Source organism: Stigmatopora argus, chromosome 13 (assembly GCF_051989625.1).
Source record: "Stigmatopora argus isolate UIUO_Sarg chromosome 13, RoL_Sarg_1.0, whole genome shotgun sequence".
Taxonomy (NCBI): Eukaryota; Metazoa; Chordata; class Actinopteri; order Syngnathiformes; family Syngnathidae; genus Stigmatopora; species Stigmatopora argus.
The window spans coordinates 8,356,443-8,375,523 of NC_135399.1; the positions used below are offsets into that span (position 1 = coordinate 8,356,443).

At 37.2% G+C, this 19,081-nt stretch overlaps 1 protein-coding gene across 5 annotated transcripts; it reads right to left on the reverse strand.

The window, feature by feature from the left end:
- Positions 1–2,196: 2,196 nt before the first annotated feature.
- On the reverse strand, positions 2,197–16,516 carry LOC144086773 (speckle-type POZ protein-like A). Of its 5 annotated transcripts, none has more exons than XM_077616862.1 (12): positions 16,304–16,515; positions 11,642–11,751; positions 11,392–11,513; positions 11,016–11,167; positions 10,790–10,917; positions 8,686–8,863; positions 8,049–8,104; positions 7,843–7,965; positions 5,735–5,877; positions 5,557–5,610; positions 4,095–4,277; positions 2,197–4,017 (listed from the first exon to the last, which is right to left on the reverse strand). In XM_077616862.1, exons 2-11 carry the CDS (start codon positions 11,717–11,719, stop codon positions 4,133–4,135), a joined length of 1,179 nt encoding a protein of 392 aa, XP_077472988.1. In that variant the 5' UTR covers positions 11,720–11,751; positions 16,304–16,515; the 3' UTR covers positions 2,197–4,017; positions 4,095–4,132. The 5 variants fall into 5 exon arrangements, with proteins under 5 accessions (XP_077472988.1, XP_077472986.1, XP_077472987.1 ...); XM_077616860.1 differs by adding an exon at positions 12,760–12,829 and having other exon boundaries at positions 2,197–4,277; XM_077616861.1 differs by adding an exon at positions 12,760–12,879 and having other exon boundaries at positions 2,197–4,277.
- Between the last annotated feature and the right edge of the window lie 2,565 nt (positions 16,517–19,081).

Sequence of the window (19,081 nt, forward strand, 5' to 3'; positions counted from 1 at the left end):
GGGCTGGCGGCGACGGGCTTCTTTTCATTGGCTTCCATTACTCTTATCTGATCAGGGCCAGGTAGCCTCTCCTCCGCCATCATGGCGCACCCAGGTCGCCCTGACCGACGTGTCTGTATCCTTCGCTTTCCAACCTTTTATCGCTGACACTTAAAGAGTACTGTCATACGATACATATACAGTCACACTTTATAGGGTGCCTATTTCAATGCTTGACTGCCATGGTCAGCGTTAGACGTCCAATCCATGTTGACAGTTTGACAAAAATCATATACAGGTTTGGTTCTGAAGATGGGAGGTTTAGCCCCCTGGGGGGATGTTAATTAATGTAATAGAGACTAAGCAATCCAAACAAATCTCAGATTAAAGGCTGACTGTGCATGTTCTTTTTTTTGACAAAAAGCCTAACTGCATGGTAATTTATTAAATAAAAATAAGTCTACCCGTATGTTCACGATTATAACAATTGTATGAGGTTATTATTGATTATTTTTATGTGTCGCAGCTGTGGCTGCAGTAGAGGTTTTATAGCCATAAAATAGTTTTTGAGGGTTGGATTGATTCAGACAGCTGAAGTCGTCGCTAGGAAATTCACGGACCGCCACTGCTATGTATAGTAAGGCATTTTTCTTTAAAAATGACTATGTATAGTAAGGCATTTTTCTTTAAAAATGACTATGTATAGTAAGGCATTTTTCTTTAAAAACGACTATGTAGAGTAAGGCAATTTTCTTTAAAAATGACTATGTATAGTAAGGGATTTTTCTTTAAAAATGACTATGTACAGTAAGGCTATTTTTAAAAAATGACTATATAATAAGGCATTTTTAAAGAAAAAACCCTTACTATAGATAGTCATTTTTAAAGAAAATAGCCTTACTATACATATTCTTTTTTTTTTGAAAAATGCCTTATTGTACATAGTCATTTTTTAAGGAAATGCCTTACTATAAATACTCATTTTTTAAGAAAAAAATCCTTACTATCGATAGGCATGGTGTAAGAAAAATGCCTTATTATATAGTCATTTTTTTAAATAGCCTTACTATACATAGTCATTTTTTTAAGCAAATAGCCTTACTATAGTCTTTTTTTTTAAATGCCTTATTATACATAGCCATTTTTTTAAATAGCCTTACTATACATAGTCATTTTTTTAAGCAAATAGCCTTACTATACAGTCTTTTTTTTTTAAATGCCTTATTATACATAGCCATTTTTTAAGGAAAATGCCTTACTATACACTCATTTTTTAAGAAAAAACCCTTACTATGGATAGTAATTTTTTAAAAAAAAAAAGCCTTACTATACATAGTCATTTTTAAGAGAAAATAACCTTACTATACATACTAATTTTAAAAAAAAAAAGCCTCACTAAACAGTCATTTCTTTAAATAAAAAAAGCCTTACTATACATAGTCTTGCTTTAAAAATAGCCTTACTATACATAGTCATTTTTTAAGAAAATAGCCTTACTATTCATAGTCATATAGATTCTATAGTAAGGCTTTTTTCTTTAAAAAATAATATGTATAGTAAGGCATTTTTCTTTTAAAAAATGACTATGTATAGTAAGGCTATTTTCTTTAAAAAATGACTATCTTTTTTCACTTTCACTTGGGTTAAAAAAAGTGGGCTTTCACTGATCAATGATTGACGTCAAACAAAAAAAACCTCACTGCACCGTCGTTGGCTTAGTAGAACCAGTTATCGTATTTTTATAGATGAGTGCATGCCATGTACGCAGTGGCACAAGTGAATTTGCAGACTTTTAACTGCTCCCGGAAAACGCTTATTAAATGCATAGCGCACACGCAAGGTGGTTTATCGCAAAATAGCACCTGGGAAGCACAGCTGAATCATTCCCGTAGTCAAGAGTCCGTTTCTCTGTGTGTGTGCCACCAAATTCTGGATTTTTTTTTTTGCATTAGGTTTTACAATCATCTCAATATTTCTGAAAAGCTTTGTGATGCCTTTTCCACAATCCCCCACATGAGACAGACGGAGGATGATGAAAGGTGAAGTAAGATTTAATGGCGCTCTTTAGTGAGGCAGCAGGTGGTCTTGCCTCCGTTGTGTTCCACTTTGAAGACACCAACCTTTGCTAGCCTTTATATCATGTGGCTCAAGTATGACTTTTAATGAACAAATCATTGATTTGGAAAAAAATAATAAAAAATAAACACCACAAGGGAGTGCTGGAAAGTGTTTTAATTGCTTAACACAGCCATACCTGTGGACAATTTCCATTTTTGATGCTTCCAAACATACATTTCAACATGATGACAAGACGCAGAATGATGCCACCTTTTATTTTACAAACACTCCGGGGGGGGTTTGCACAAAACCAGGATACGGGATTAAGACTGGAAATGTTGGTCATATTGGACAATTTAAAGATCAAATTGGTTGCAGTGTTTCCATGCTTGTCTGAGCTAGGACTAGTAACCATGGTGACTATTGGTAGTGGTTTAAATTCAAGTATATTTACTAATAATTTCCACTTGGTTAAACACACATAGCGCTACACTGCCTTATTCTGTCACGTAAATTGAAAGTAAGGAGAAACTTTAATATCCAACAATTGTGATTTATCAAATTGAAAGAAACATTTTGAGAACCGTTATGCCTAAATCAGAGTTCTTAAATGAGCTCGACTCTCTCTGCATTGTCATGCAGACAATGTCAGAATTAAATATTTAGTTTGATTGTTCTACACGTGAAAAATGACCAGAACATTGTAACTACGATCCTTTCTTAAGATGACATAACCTGATATAAAAGCAATTTTGGGGGCAAATATTGGCCTTTTGAGATTTTTGTTGGGAGAAACTGCTCTTGCTGCGCGGAACTAAATGAATACGACCATGTGTTGTACTACATTGTTGCAGCTGTGATTGATTTTGTGGACTGGTTAAGAATGCTGCACCCTTGTGTTTATCCCAAACGTGCACAACTGGCTTGATTAACCGCATCTCTTTATCCTGGCTTGTCAAACTTTACAGCTAAGGTGGATGTCTTCATCCTACTTTTGTGCAATACCCCCACGGTGTGTTCGGAGTCAGGTTACGCTAAGATGCACCGGAACAAACAGGACAAGCTCTCGTTCAAGAACAACAAATGACATTGCCGGCAGCATCCTAAACATCTCCAAGCAGATTGAGAGGAACTTTGTTATTGTCAATACTTTTTCTGCACCAGTTTCAGAAAGTACGTTTTTAACCCAAAACAAAAAAAATCTTGGACACTCCCGTTGACAATGACATGACCATGCAGTTGTCATTCCACTTTTTGACTAAACCACAATATCATGAGGATATATATTTGCAGGTTGGCAATACTATCGTCGAATTGAATTGATGGTTAACGGACACGAGATGTCAGCCTGGTTAAATACATGCCAATATTTCCAATGTTTTCTTATACATAAGGGCCAAGTACTTGAAAGTGACACAATGTTTTTTTTGTTTCCTTTCTGTCCCCCCCACACGACGTCTTCTGAGAATGCTTCAGCAGTCATTTACATACAAATGGTGCCATCAATATGGGGCATACTCATCTTTTAAAAAGTGTTAAGAACTGACCTTGCACTCAAAGTGTTCATGCTCTTTAATGTCGGGTCACAAAACGGGCTAAACATTACAAATATATAATATTTCCCATTTAGTTCAACCTTTTGTTACGTTCCTATGGAACTCCATATGAAAACGGCTATTGACGGGAACTAGTGCAACCTGGAGGAGGGGCCTGGTCTGTCGTGACAAGGCAGGCACAGAGTAAAATAGACAAAATGAACTCTGGAATGATTCCAGAGCAATGGCAGATATAGTAAGGCCATTTTTGAAAAATTAAAGGAGACGAGAAAAAAAAGGAACAGTAGCAGACGGCTTTGACTTGCTAGCCACCCCGACCACGAACAATATAGTCGGGCAGCGAAGCAAGTTTTTTTTTCTTCTTCTTCTTCTTCTTTTGGCCCCGCCCTCCCACAAGTTCATTGTGCCAGCCTCCCCCACATCCCTGGTGAGAAAGGGCCACTCTTATTTATTCAAGTGTGTTCAGTTTTGGTGGAATTTATAAAAGAGTGGCACCCTCACGAGTGTTTTCCTGCGCAGAGCCAGCCAGTCGCGGGACGTCACGATTGTTTTAGGCGCTTGCGAGGGGGACCGAAGGGCGGGCATTGCGCCGAAGCAAGGGCGCGGAAGGCCTCGGCCACCAAGTGAGGGTGCGATTGGATCATTGACTTCCAGCCCGCTGTCTCCATGATGTCTGTAGCATGGCTCCGAGCACAAAACACAATCAAGGTTAATGAGGAGACATTGAAAGTTGAACACAAATGACATGAAGAAAATATGTGGTTCGTGGCTGAGAAGGAACAAATAGGAAGTGTTGGGATTTTTTTTCTTTTTAAATAAAGCAGCTCTTTATAGATTTTACATAAGAATAATCATATTATAATTATGTATTCGGGTTCTGTATTTGTGTTCAAGATAATGCAGAATGACTAATGCATTATGCTTGGAAATAGATTTAGGAGGAAAGGAGTTCAAAGGGTAAGAAAGGCAATTTCACAATAACAAAGTGGCTATATTATTTATGAAAATTATAGTATTTTTTTTATTTTGACATTTTTATAAATAGACAAATGAATAAAGGACATTTTGATGAATAATAAAATCAAAGATAACATTAAAATGAAAATGTAAAACAAATTATATTAAATATGGTATATTTAATTCACTTGATTATTAATAGATTTGTTTTCATAATACATTTAAAAATTTAAGTGATAGTAAATGTCTAATAAAATGATTTAAAAAAAAAAACAGTAACACTCCAAGATTTTCCCAAAAGATTTTTTTAAATAGGATTGTATTCCCCCAATCGTAGAAACATTTATTAATTTTACCAATTTAAAAACAGATTCATTTTTTCAAATGCTTAAAAAACTAGATAGTTTTACATTATATAATTGCTTGTTGCTGTATTCAAATATTTAGCCTTTTATCTCATTAATTTTTTTTTTACATGTTTATTGCTTATGATAAAATAAAACTAATTCATTCATTACTATTATCAGCAGTAGTCACCAAAGCGAAAGTGAATTAAATAGGCAGGCTCGCATCATAAGAATATTTCCGTGGCGCTGACCGTGATAGACGTAAATTCTATTTGGATTGGGAGGTCTGTCAGTGATTGTTCAATTTATGGATTTTTTCTTTTTGACCTGCTAGACAAGTTATGCTTTGTTTTTACCCTAGTGATACGTAAGCAAAAAAAAAACGTTGCCCGATTTAAAGACAACAAAATAGCGTACTCATTGGAAAGGCAAAACTTGGCGACCACCCGCCACCCATACAAAATGCGCAAAAAAGGGCTCCATTTGCAGGGTACAAGTCTATTAATAACTTTGGACACAACGATACGACGTCTCAAAGTGAAAAGGCAAATAGTGCGCCGTCTGCTCGGGCTAAAACAATGAATTCTAATGCATCTGCGAGGAGCCCAGATAAGAGTGCGTTATTCATCTTGTGTCACATATATCAGCTAATTACATACTTGCTATTCCAGTTCTTTCCATCTTTACAGCCCAGCTGTCTGAGGACACTGCACCTATGGCAAGGAGATAAAAAGGTAAGCATTCAGGGATGGTAAACAGAAATGGCAGCAGAAATTCATCACTGGAGTTTTTTTCCCCTCCCTCTTTTCTCCCCCTTCTTCTCCTCTAGATACTTGCCTGTTGATAAAATCTATGGCTTGTGCTTTGAGCTGCTCGGCACTGTGCAAATCTGCCAGGATGAGGGTGTCGGCCACATTCTCCACCGAGAGGCTGTTGCACAAGGCCTTTTCACACATGACTTTTAAACGCTCCAGCGCGTACTGCAAGCACATAAAAGTCAGCGCTTAGCCACTGTATGTAAACTGCATTTCTCCAGGAGTGCCAAACGACAGCGATCAGCCAAATATGACGGACGTCCGGTTTGTGATTGTGCCATGGACGATACTGTTTGGGGAATCAAGTGTTGAGGATGAATGCAGTATGAACTTGTTGGCTGTTATTGATGGCAAAAGGTGCCAAATCCATTTGATTGTTCAAATGGATTGAACGTCTATTAGTGACAGTGATTTTAATCCACAGTAGTATGAAAGAGCCAGATGAATGGCGGTCTATTGTCGTCAATGGCACCCAATGAGTTAATAGGAATGAAAACGGCATTTTACAGTACAGTAATCCCTCAAATATAGACCAGACATGGCCTGTTCTAACTTTTTTTTTTTCAGTGCAGAGTCCTAGTAGCAAAAGTGGCTTCCGCTTACGAGTTTCAGCGTGAATTTTCACATTTTTATGAACTTAAAAAAATATATATATAATAATAATAATTAATAGTGGGGAAAATTTGCGAAGTAGTGAATTCGCGATTATCGAGGGATTACTGTAGTTGGTGTTAAACATCTGCACATTGACACAATCAGTGAATCATGCCTTATAAGCCTGGCGGACCATCATGCTTCCCCTTCCCCACCTGTATAAAAAGCATTCATCCTGTATTTTAAAATCATTTTGTTTGGGGAGATGTTTCAAAGCTTAATAATGACATTTTTTATTGCTATATGAACATACCTTTCCCAACTCTGCCATTGTTGCACTGAATTGCATTGCATTTTGTTTGTTTGATAAAACTATTGGAAGACTATACCCTTTTGGAAAACTTTGTTTAATATTGTTACCTCATTCATTGTAATTGAGGCCAAGCCCTCACAGTCAAATCAAACTGGACTTTTGTTAATGGCAGTCAATAAAAGGCGTCTGGGAACACGTTAGAATTGAATTTTTTTCTTTGGTCAAGTTTCTATTTTATGTATTTAAAAAAACATGCTTGTGACATTTTTTTAAAAGAAAACCTGATCATTGCTCAGAATTAGGAGTTTAATTGAAATTGTATGTCAAAAGTGTGAGTGGTATTGTTGTTCAAGACGGAATAAGCAGAAGATTGAGAAGAAAAAAAAGGAAAAAAAAAGGTCTTAGGCTCACTATTCAGACATGCTTAAAGCAATTTCCACACAAAGAAGGATATGATAACATCGTTACCAAGCATTATCACAGCACATTTTGGGTCACATAGGCCACAGCCTAGACATTTGGTATACAAGAGTGGCCTACATGACCTAAATAAAACATGTTCACACATGGATACTAGATATCGAGTTGGGAATAAAATATTATATTTATTATTATTATTAACGCATTGCTAGATGTCTAACACATTTTCACTGTCCAGGTCAAAATGACGTGAAGCTCCGTCAAAGGCAGCCAATGAGTTAAGTCAGTGCCCTATGTTAACAATAAAGAACTAACCAAAACTAAAATGCATACAAGACAATTGGTTTCTTGCAAGTTAGAGAGTCTAAACCACAGGTGTCAAAGTGGCGGCCCGGGAGACAAATCTGGCCCGCCGCATCATTTTGTGCGGCCCGAGAAAGTAAATCATGAGTGTCGACTTTCGGTTTTAGGATCAAATTAAAATGGAGTATAGATGTATATTAAATTTCCTGATTTTCCCCCCTTTTAAAATCAGTAATTGTAATTTTTTAATCCATTTTTTCTGTTTTTAGTTCAAAAATCATTTTGTAAAATCAAAAAATATATATATAAAAAAGCTAAAATAAACATTGTTTTAGATCTATAAAAAACTGAATATTCAAGGATTTTAATCCAGTTCTTTTAATCCATTTATAAAAAAAATATCTAAATATTATATCTAAAATGAAATCGAGTTGACGTTAATGCGGCCCGCGAACCCACCCGAGTCTAACACCCTTGGTCTAAACTGTTTCCAGACTTACTTTGTCTGCAGCTGCCAGCAGGTTATCTGCCATTATCTCAAGGTTTGGGGCCTTCCCAGTGTAGATGAAGCCCATCATCTCCTTGAAGACATCAGGGTCCACGTCACTAATATCCACACGATTCTGGGCGGAGGAAAATCAGGATTTAGCATGCATTTAAAAACAAAACTAATGATCTAAAAACAGCAATGGGTGAGATTTTGTACCTTTTTACTCTCTTCCATTTCATGCTCAAACATAGCATTGAAGACAGGCGACCTTGCTGTGAAAAACACAGATCCAAGACTGATAAATAAAAGGGCAGTCAACAAAAACCTCTTGCAGGTACAGCACTTGTCAATGTGTTAAATCAGTGCTAGTGCTGTGTGGACAACTTTTTCCCCCCATCTGACCACAGCAGCTGTTGCCACCGTGTCCAATGGACATTAGGTGCAAACGCCTGCTAGGCTTTCAGTCTCCTGGATCAGTCATTAGGGTCAAGCAGTCTAGTCGGACGGATTAGAACCTTTTGCAGGAGCAGGCTGCTTCAAACCTGCCAGGAGGTAAAGAACCTTGATGGCCTTTCAAGGTGCTTAAGGCTCTTTAAGAGGAGCCATTCAGAAGAGGCATGACATGTCTCACAAAGGCCATTTTCAGCATTTCTGTCATGAGCACTTGCTAAATGCCCTCAGATCATATTTAGAAAGCAGTATAAATGATGCCTGCATAAAGGATTTGCAGGGAAGATCGGTCTCTCTGTCAAATGTACTGCTATTATATATATATTAAAACCCAAAAGTCAAAATCTTAAACCGGTTTGGACCAAAGCGTCAGTCACCAAGTACTTAGTCAAGTTCTTCATACCCGCCAGGATGGATTTGTGGGCTTTGAACTCCTGCCCTCCCACATAGAGGCTGCAGTCTGTGAAGCGTGAACACTCCCAAAGGTTCCCCAGGTCATCAGACAGCTGACACTCAGGTACCTTCAGCATATTCATGTTGGACAGGCCAACACGATTCACTGAGTCCTGGACGACACTAACCTGTTAAAAGAAAGAAGAAGAAAAACACCTTGAGGAAAAAACATCCAACTAAGTAGAAGCAAATGCATCTGACACTTTAGAAAGCCAGACACACATTACTGAAAACAAGATTGCCATTTAACACACAATCACTTAAAATCAAATGAATCATCTCTGAAATGCCACTGATGTAAACAGTATTTCTTTTTCTTCCCCCGCAAATATGCAGCCATTAGTATTGACTCACAAAAGAACAAGAGAAAAGCAAGAAGAAAATTGATTCAAAGTCTATGACTTGTCATTTTAACCACTGAGTTGGTTGGGTTGATCAGGGACATTCAAACTATAGCAACATGCAGGGCAGCAACAAAATAGTTTACCGTATTTTCACGACTATAAGGCGCACACAAGTCTTAAATTTTCTCCAAAATAGACAGGGCGCCTTATAATCCAGTGCGCTTTATATATGGACCAATACTAAAATTGTTATCACGATAAAATAAAATAAAATAAATCAGTCGATAGGGTACACCATCCTCTACAGCTCTCACAACTATGGCAAGCAACCCCCGACTCTACTATTTCCCCGCAGTGACTGCTGGGATATATAGTTCTTTTGTCAATACACCCAATGGATTGTGGACTGGCGCTCGGCATCAACACAGCTTTACGAAGCATGGAAGACAGCGTTGGAATAGTTATGCTAGCTACTATTTGCGAATGGATTGTGGCCGCCTGGACGAACGTATAAAACTCAAGTGTTTTCGATGACTCATTTGGACAATTGTTCAATTCGGACACAGAAAATGAGGACTTTTATGGATTTATGGGTGATGATGACGCGAGTACATTGTAAAATGTCTAAATAAAGTACAACCGAACTCAGTTTTGCTTCCGTTGCCTTTTTAAAAAACGTGTTTTTTAGCGTGTATGTTTAAGCTGGTGTATGTTTTGCCATGCCTGGCTGCGTCTATAAAAACGGTGCGTCCTTTGTGTGTGTAAAATACAGAAATAGCACTCGTTACTGACACTGCGGCTAAAAATACGATGCGCCGTATAGTCGTGAAAATACGGTATATTTCTAAAGCATTTCCTGACAGACACGGTTAGAGTAGCGGTTGTGACGAAAACTGCTCTTTAAAATATATAGTAGTAACATTTCCAACGGCATTTAGAGGATAAACTTCATGTAGTTACAACAGTAGGAAGGGTAATCATCATTTTCTCCATGTACTCCGGTTTCCTCCCACATCCCATGAGGTGGTTTTGGGAGGTTTGTGGCCCATGAAGGAAAATTATGGTAACTAATTAATCACTTCGGATTAAAATACGGTTAGCAAAAGTATTGATCTTGAAATGTTGTATGCAGTTACAATAATTGATTGCAAAAATATCAATACCATATTTTTTGGACTGTAAGTCACACTTAACATGATAGTTAAGTGTTTGTTAAGTGCCTATTTTGTTTGTTGATCTCTATTTCACAATTACTTTAACGTGGAATGTTTGTTTTAGTTTATAATAATTTTAAAAAAAATATCCCCTTTCATTGCGACTTAGTCCGAAAAATACGGTACAGTTTTTCGTTTTTCCACTACCACAGTTCACCCGAAATTGTTGTGATGGGGAAATTTCGATTTGGCAGTACTCTTGCTAGTAATGGGGAACCCTTTTGCATTTTTCTTGTTAACTCATTGGCTGCCTTTGATGGTGCAAGACGTCCAATCCATTTTAATTGGACTGGCTGGATGTGAACCAACATTTGTTTATTCGCTGCCAACCCTTCCATCGGACGTCTACTAGTAGCGAACTGATTTTAATATACAGCAGGATGATGGGACACCATAAATGTGACACAAATACTATAACAGTTTTAATTCCAGCTATTTGAAGCATACAATTTTAAAAGCTGTTGTTGGGGGGGGGGGGGAAGAGTTAAACATTTACCTCACAAAAAAGAGTAAGTTTGTCATCAGGCAGAAGTCCATTGGCTTCATCAAGGAGAAAATCTCTCCTGATGAACTTTTTAAAGCCCCAGTCTTTGCCTTGGACAAACCTGTAGGCTCTTTGGCTTTCTACAACAGAAAGCCAAAAATGCTGCATGAAGAAAAATGTTGCCAAGTAACAGAGGAATGTGCACACGACAATGGATGTCCTGGGTGCTCTCACTTACCCATCGCTTTTGTCTCCTCTCGTTTAGCATTCAACAAGGAAAACTTGAATTTTGCTCTGACTTCACTTTTTGGACAACTCACAAGAAGTAAATACAATGACAGATAATCTTTGCTTTCATCATCAAGTCCCTTTGGATTGACTCGCAGACACCTGGCAAGTAAACAGAAGCCCATCAGTAAAGGTCAACAACAAGTCAGACACTCTGCTTTTCTTAAAACAATTGTGCTAAGCCTGCAGAGATGAGCTTCTTGTTTATGACACTCTGATTCTTAATGGTTATGCAGGTACAATAGACATGCCTTAATAGCATTTATTTTATTATTTGTGTTTGATACATCATCTACTTCTTCATTTCTGGAAAATGTGTCACTGACCACTTCATCTTGTCGTTAGGCACAGAGGAGAAAGTTGAACTTTTTAGTACTTCCCCCATTTCTTCTCTGCAAAAACTAAAGTTGTTTATGGTCCACATGTAGGAGAACTTGACAACGTTGACCTTGGAGGCAAAAGAAGAAACTTGAGCGTTGAGTATAAAGGATTTCATTGTGACATGTTGCAAGCCAAGGCAAAGTGAAGACATGGCTTTTGTGAAAAGAACACAAGTCAAGTGTTGATTGCTCAAACCTGCGTACAACACCAGCTGTCTGCCACAGGTCCACTTGACATCTCCCCAGGAGGAGGGGGGGTGGGAACCCGTGACATCACCGCTTTCAACCGAGCACCTTTTTAAAGGACTAGACAACGCAAGAAAAACACTTTTATTTTGGTGAAAAATATTTCTTTTAGGGATGTCCCGATCACAAATTTTGGAGTCAGAGTCATCCAGTTAAAATCTGCTGTAATAAAATAGATTTTTCTCAATTTATAAAATAAGTTAATAGAAGTTATCATGATTAGTTAAGCATTGGTTTCAATGAAGCAAAAAGAACATTTTAAATCCCTTTTTTGCACAAAATAAGGTTGCAAATGATTTATATTCAAATATTGGGTTTCTTGAAAAAAAATGGCCATCCAATGTGATAAATTGAGCTATGATGGATATTTTTTGAGAGGTTACCATTGTGTTGCTTGCACCCCTGAACTCATTCAGTGCAATTAACAGTTATAGACCGCAAATTCCATTTCAACTGGGAAGGCTGGTATTGAGTCATCATATTTAACTGTCATTGACAGCGATACACATGAAATCCAATTTGACTAGAATGTGTGTTAATTCGCCCCGCCCAGTCAAAATGGATTAGAGGATTATCATCATCAATGGCAGCCAATGAGTTAGTACTTAAAAATTAAAACAGATATTTTCCTCTGAAATATCCAATCAGGTGATCAGATCGGGGACATCCCTAATTTATACAGGTCAGCATTTGATGTTGACAATGAATAATGTTTACATTAGTCTGTGGATTTTAAGTGTTTGTAAAACATGTTTCGATTAAAAACCTAGTGACCCGTGCACGTCAGATTTCACATCACATCTAATGCAAACTGTAAAACACAACTCGTCAACAGGATTGATTTCAGTGCACTTATGTCCTTGACGGGACTGATCTACCAGGTTGGCTGTCTTGGTTGGCAGCAAAACAACCCGAGTAATCATAACAATAGACACAGACAAAGGCCAATTCACATTTTGTTCCTCCAAACTTAGGTCAGAATTGTTGGTACAGACTACACAAAAATAAGCTTGTACGTTAAGGCGGAACAGCAGTAGACTAAGATTCAAAGAAAAAACAATGAATCACCTTTTAGCAGTTTGAAGTATATAAAAGGTGGTCTATGTTTAGTATTTCACAGGATACATCATTGTCCCATCTTCATGTTCCATCATAAAAGGAAAATAGACCAGAGGACATGCAAATTACCTGCCATATTTAATTAAGATTAATTAGGTGAAGCTTCTACCTGTGTGTATTTTTACTGTTATAAACAGACACTGGCTTCTAAAGTTGTGACACATTTCATTAATAAATACAGTGGTACATCTACTTACGAAAATAAGTTCCAAAAGTGCTTTCGCAATTTGAATTTTAAAAAATAATTCCAAAATACCCAACAATAGCAACTAAACCAGGGGTGGACAAACTATTCCACAAAAGGCTGTGGGTCTTTATTTCAACCCATCAAGAGGACAACTTTTCACCAATCTGGAGCCCTACAAGCGCAACCAGTGGATTGGAGTCAGGTGCCCCTTGTTTCCGCATAAACCTCATTGGCTAAACTGTGCTGGATCAGGTGGAACAAAAACTTGCACACACAGCAGCCCTTGAGGACCGGTTTGCCCACCCCTGAACAATGATTATGTATACCAATGTTTTCCATAAAATATGTGAGAAACACAGATTTATTAAGCAATTAAAATGAATAAACAAATTCAAAAGTGTGTAGGTGAGGGAAGACAAGGCAAGCGTTTGGGTACTGATGAAACAAACGAACACATGTAAAAACAGAACCTAAAATTATTTTGAAAGAACTTTCTTGGGGGCCAAGATGAAAAATAAAGAAGTTGCTTAAGGCAAACTCCAAAAAACGCATGAAACACTGTTACAAGTCTGTGACGACGGACCGCAGTTGAAGGCACACAAAAAAGCATCACAGAGGAAGAAGACGAAGTTCCTTCCAAAGCAATGTGAGGCCAGAAAGGAGTTGGGACTTAGCCAATGGGAGAGCAAACTTTCCATCATGCAAATTAAAAAATAAAATGCAGGATACAGCAACTGCATCTACATTTCAGGGGATTTTTGATTAGATTTTGCATTTTGTAAAATGAATTTCTTGCGTATCCTGAGACAAAATTTTCTCATTGAGGCATTTCGGAACCTGAATGTTTTTTTTATGTAGAGGCGTTTGTAAGTTGAGGTACCACTGTATACTATGAACTATGCCTAAATGCTAGCAAGAATCGTTAACCAGGACAATTCTTCACAGCCTCTGTCTTATTCCTATGTGCCATTTGACATGTTGCCTGAGAGATCAGTTGTGGTTCAAGTATAATTGACCGGCAGTACTTGAAGTGAATTTGTATGTATTTAAATTAGTCACACTAATACATTCTAAAATATTGGCTACACTACAAGACTGCTAACATGTATCAGTCTATATCCAAACAAAAATATAAAGTTTATGAAAACATGAAAAATACACCTGATAATATTCCTAAACTTCAAGAAAATTCAAGGATATTGAATTGCCAAGATGGCACCGTTCACGCGGGCGCCAGTGGCAGTAGCTCTGTACACTCTTGTTTTTTTGTGTTTTACAGCCCTTCTATCTTTTTTTAATTACATTTTAATATTTCTTAATACATCCCTTTTTACTTTACTTTGTACTTTATACTTTAATGTTTTCATAACTTTCCTTGTTCTGTTAGCCTGGCTTCTTTCAGCTACTTCTTTTTTTGGAACCATTCAGCCATGCCTACGCTGTCATACAAATGGGACTAGCTAGCTGTTACAATACGCAGCAGAAGGAGCAACACCTTGGTGCCGCCGGAGTTTCGGAGCTGGACAAAAGTGCCGGGAGGAGAGGCAACGCTTCTGACCAACCATTCCATCGTGGGATAAGATGGAAATGCTGTCGGCGCTTACCAGCAACGGAGTCGAGGAGTTCTGCCCTGCTGCTGTTTTCTTCAGCTCCAGACTACTGAGGAACTGTGCGGATGAGCTTGGAAGAGTGACTCTGCATATTCTCTACCTCGGGCACAGTCTGCAGAAGTTCCCCATCTCGTGGAAGACTTCCTGTGTGTGCTTCCAGTTTTTGTCCAACTTTACGTCTTTTTGAGTCTATCCGTTTTTGCTACCGAAACTCGTAGCTCGTTTTGTGTTTTTGCGGCTTTTCTGTCTTAATGATTTGGTGATTCTTAATGATCCCACTGACTTTGATTTGATTTGTACTTTTTGCTTTTGCTTTGTTGTTCTGCGGCCTTTGACTGTACTGTCTAACTTATAACTATGCCTTTTCTTGCTACTTTCACAATGAAATTTCCCGAATACAGGATGAATAAAGTTATCCAATTAAAAAATAAAATGCAGGATACAGCAAGTGCATCTACATTTCAGGGGATTTTTGATTAGAGATTTTGCATTTTGTAAAAAGAATTTCTTACGTATCCTGAGGCAAAATTTTCTCATTGAGGCATTTCAGAACCTGAATGTTTGTATGTAGAGGCGTTTGTAAGTTGAGGTACCACTGTATACTATGAACTATGCTAAATGCTAGCAAGAGTCGGTAACCAGGACAATTTTGCACAGCCTCTGTCTTATTTCTATGTGCCATTTGACATGTTGCCTGAGAGATCACTTGTGGTTCAAGTATAATTGACAGGCAGTACTTGAAGTGAATTTGTATGTATTTAAATTAGTCACACATTACTACATTCCTAAAATATTGGCTACACTACAAGACTGCTTAAATTGTATCAGTCTCTATCTAAACAAAAATATAAAGTTTATGAAAACATGGGAAATACACCTGATAATATTCCTAAACTTTAAGGAAATTCAAGGATATATTGAATCAGAAAAGAGATCATTATCAGGAATTAAAAGTACCTCCACCATATTGATTTGTCCATAACACAGATGAACTATGCTTAAACACTTAATAGATTAAACACTGACAATGTAAAGACAATTTAAGTAAGCAATTTTGCTTCTACCTTTTTGCTTTAGCAATTCAAACAGCCAGGATGCTATTCACACTGACACTCATCTTGTTTGGATGCAATCAAGTCATGTTTTATCCCTACACAAATTAGCTATTTATTCAAGTTTGTAGATGGTCAACTCCTCAATTTCACCTTAAATAAAACTATATCAGATGTCAACATCTTTCCAGTGAATGCTGTCCCACGCCTATACGAACATGAACGCCCTTAAATACGACATCTCGTCTCGAGACCAAAATAAAGTTATTCCCATAAAGTGATTGAAAGAGGAATAACTAGCAGAATAGTACTTAAACCAAACTAGCCTTTAAGTTGTCGGTACCGAGGCTCATGTAGGATTCTCGCCCGCAAACGCGGCTAACAACAATCGCCTAGCTTGTCACAAACATTTACTGGACGTCTTGAAGCGATCACGTACATGTAAATGTTTAAAATTGTTATCCAGCAAAGGAGCAAAATAAAACGGAATATAATCATCCTCTACGTGGCGTAAAACGGGCCTCTGCAGCTGATTTCGGTGCAGGCAGATGGTGGGAAAACAACGAATGCTAACTAGCTGTTAGCCCAAGCTAATATGGGCATCGACTGCCAAAAAAGTTGGAAAAAACATGGTGACGGCGTACCTTTCAATTTCATACTTCCGTATGTGTCCAGTAAGGTACGTCGCTTAGTGTCACAGGCGCTTCTGTGACCATCCGTCACTTTAGACTCTTTTACAGTGAGACTCTTCACAAGGTTTCTTTGTCTAATTTATATCTGAGCTAGCCAAGCTTACTATGGCTGGCTGATCTGGTGGCTAGCTTAGCAAGCTAACCTGTCCCAACTGAGCATGCGCGAGTCGAAAGGCTACCAAAGCTACACCAGACGACTCACTATTTTATGACTATTCATATAAAACACTATATAAGATTAAAAACTAAGTTCATTACCTTATCATCATTATTCCCTTTTTATTACATCAAAATATTTTTTAAACAAATACAGTACATCCAAATGGATGAAACTAGTATGTATTTGAGCTTTAAAAAAAAAAGGGAAAGCATTAGTTTATTTCCATACCTCGTGGAGAATGTGATGGGTGTTTATGCGGGTTTATTCCCAAGTTGTTCCTTTCTTAAAACTCGTTGTCCATTTCGTCACAGGGACGCTTTGTCTCACGTCAAACCCTAATATGACACCCCGCCAGACAGCTCTTGTAAATAATAACAATAATAATAATTCTAATAATAGCAATAATAATCAAGATCTAGATTTAAAGTTTGTCTTCTGTGACACCCATAAAGAAAATCGTAAGCATATGTTCTGTATATGCACACGCTATTTTAGATATGTTCCAAAACAACTTTAAGTTTATTTTGTAAAACGTTGAAATGGGTAATAATATACCATTATACCATTATATTATTATATGACTATTTCGGTTAGTGTTATTAATTTATGAATTATGTTTTGATTAAATTAAGTAGTTATCATATATTTCAGCTTGTGAGTTAACTGAATTGTATGAAATGTATTTTTTCTCCAATTTCAACAATGCTATCTCAATATTATAGACATATAAAGGGGTTTTAATACAAAGTGGTTTAATATATGGTTGTTTTGTATGGTAAATAATTGGTGTGGTTAGTGCGTTGTCATCACAGTGGGGTTGAGGGTTCGATCCCAGGTCAGTCCTCACTGTGGAGTTGCTTGCGTGGGTTTTATGCGGGTATTCCGGTTTGCTCTCACATCCTAAAAACTTGCAGGTTAGGCTATAAATTGCCCCTAGGTGAGTTTGAGCATTAGTGTGAATCTTTGTCTCCTTGTGATTGGTGCTCATAGTTAGCTGGGATAGGCTCCAGCACCCCCCGTGCACCTTTGTGAGGATAAGCGGTTCAATGAATGAATACTCGTTGCAGGATAAAGACAACATTTCTACTCATCAATCCTACTCATTTTCATTTGAGCCGTACGCCCATAGCGGATTGTTTTTTAGTAGTCTTTAAAAAGATACTATCATTTAACTAGTGTGTAAAAATCTGTCATTGTGGGACTTTAAACCACACCATGTTTACATAAAGTTCCATAATAATAGCTGTGATAATAAACAAGCCAGTTATAAGATCTGCCTTTTGGCCGCCACAATATGTTTAGTGAGTTCTATCAATGTGTAGTTAATTAATGCTTTCTTTAATAAAAACCTAACATTAAAATGAAATTCCACAACATAATTATGCCCAAATATTGGACATTTTCGAGGTTTGGGTATGGAAAGTGTTTGACTCGCTTTCAAGACTAGGAACGGAACAGTGGAATAAAAAAAAAGTTAGGGCACTCCAGGTTATGCTAAAACCTTTAATGCCACTGTCCCAAATTTGGGAACAAAAGCGGTAACCAGTTAATAAAAGACCAGCAGCCTGAGAATAGAGAAGTCTCGCTAGACCATATCAAACCTGAGGCATCCCACAGGCACAGTGAAAGGTCATTCAGTTTCACAGCATCAGTAGCAACAGTGGTTTAGCAAGCTGCAAAAGGTTAGCCAGATAAAACAATGTTTCATTTGTCCTGTATTTTATCATTGGCGCCTTGAGATACGAGTTGTATTTGTTCAAGGACCAGAATCTTAAAAGTCACTAAACCCAATTTCTTCTTTCTTTTTTTTACCCTTAGAGGGCACACATTTAACTTATTGGCAGCCATTAAAAGTGGTAGAAGTTCAACCCATGTTTTATTTTTTTAACTAATGATACTGAAAGATGCGCTATCATGACCAGTCCTCCCAGTTAAAATAAATTGGATATCTATCGCAAAAAAAAACAACTTTACTGTGTTACCTGGGGCCTTAACTAGTGTATTTGTTTTTATCCAGTGTAATTTCATTAATTTGGCTTTTAGAAACAATGTAAGCAATTTACACATTTACTTATAATCCTATTAAAAGAACATACAACATACCATAAGAATTAATACAAATATATCATAATAGTTGCTAACAATGAAGTTGTTTTAATGACCAAAAATAGTCACTTATAAAGGGCTAAATGTCCTAAGCGCCACTATGCCTGAAAGGGTTAACTCAAAACACTATATTTGTTTTAATGCTAACACACAATGAAGAATGCATTAAATATTCTAAGAAATACAGTGAAATAGTACAAAAGCATATGTAAACTCATGCCAAAAATCTTTTAAAAATGTTCTAACATAATTAACCCATTTCTATAGTGATTAAAGTATTTTCATTTGCATCTTCACAATTGTATTATACTACTTCCAACTCACCACGAACTGTTAACTTTTCTACATTTTATATTCTATCATCTCTATAAGTTTTATAACACACAATAAAACAAATTTGGTTTTGGATGGCGGCAACTGTAAAGGACTACTAATGGTATTTCATTACATTTCAATGGAGACAT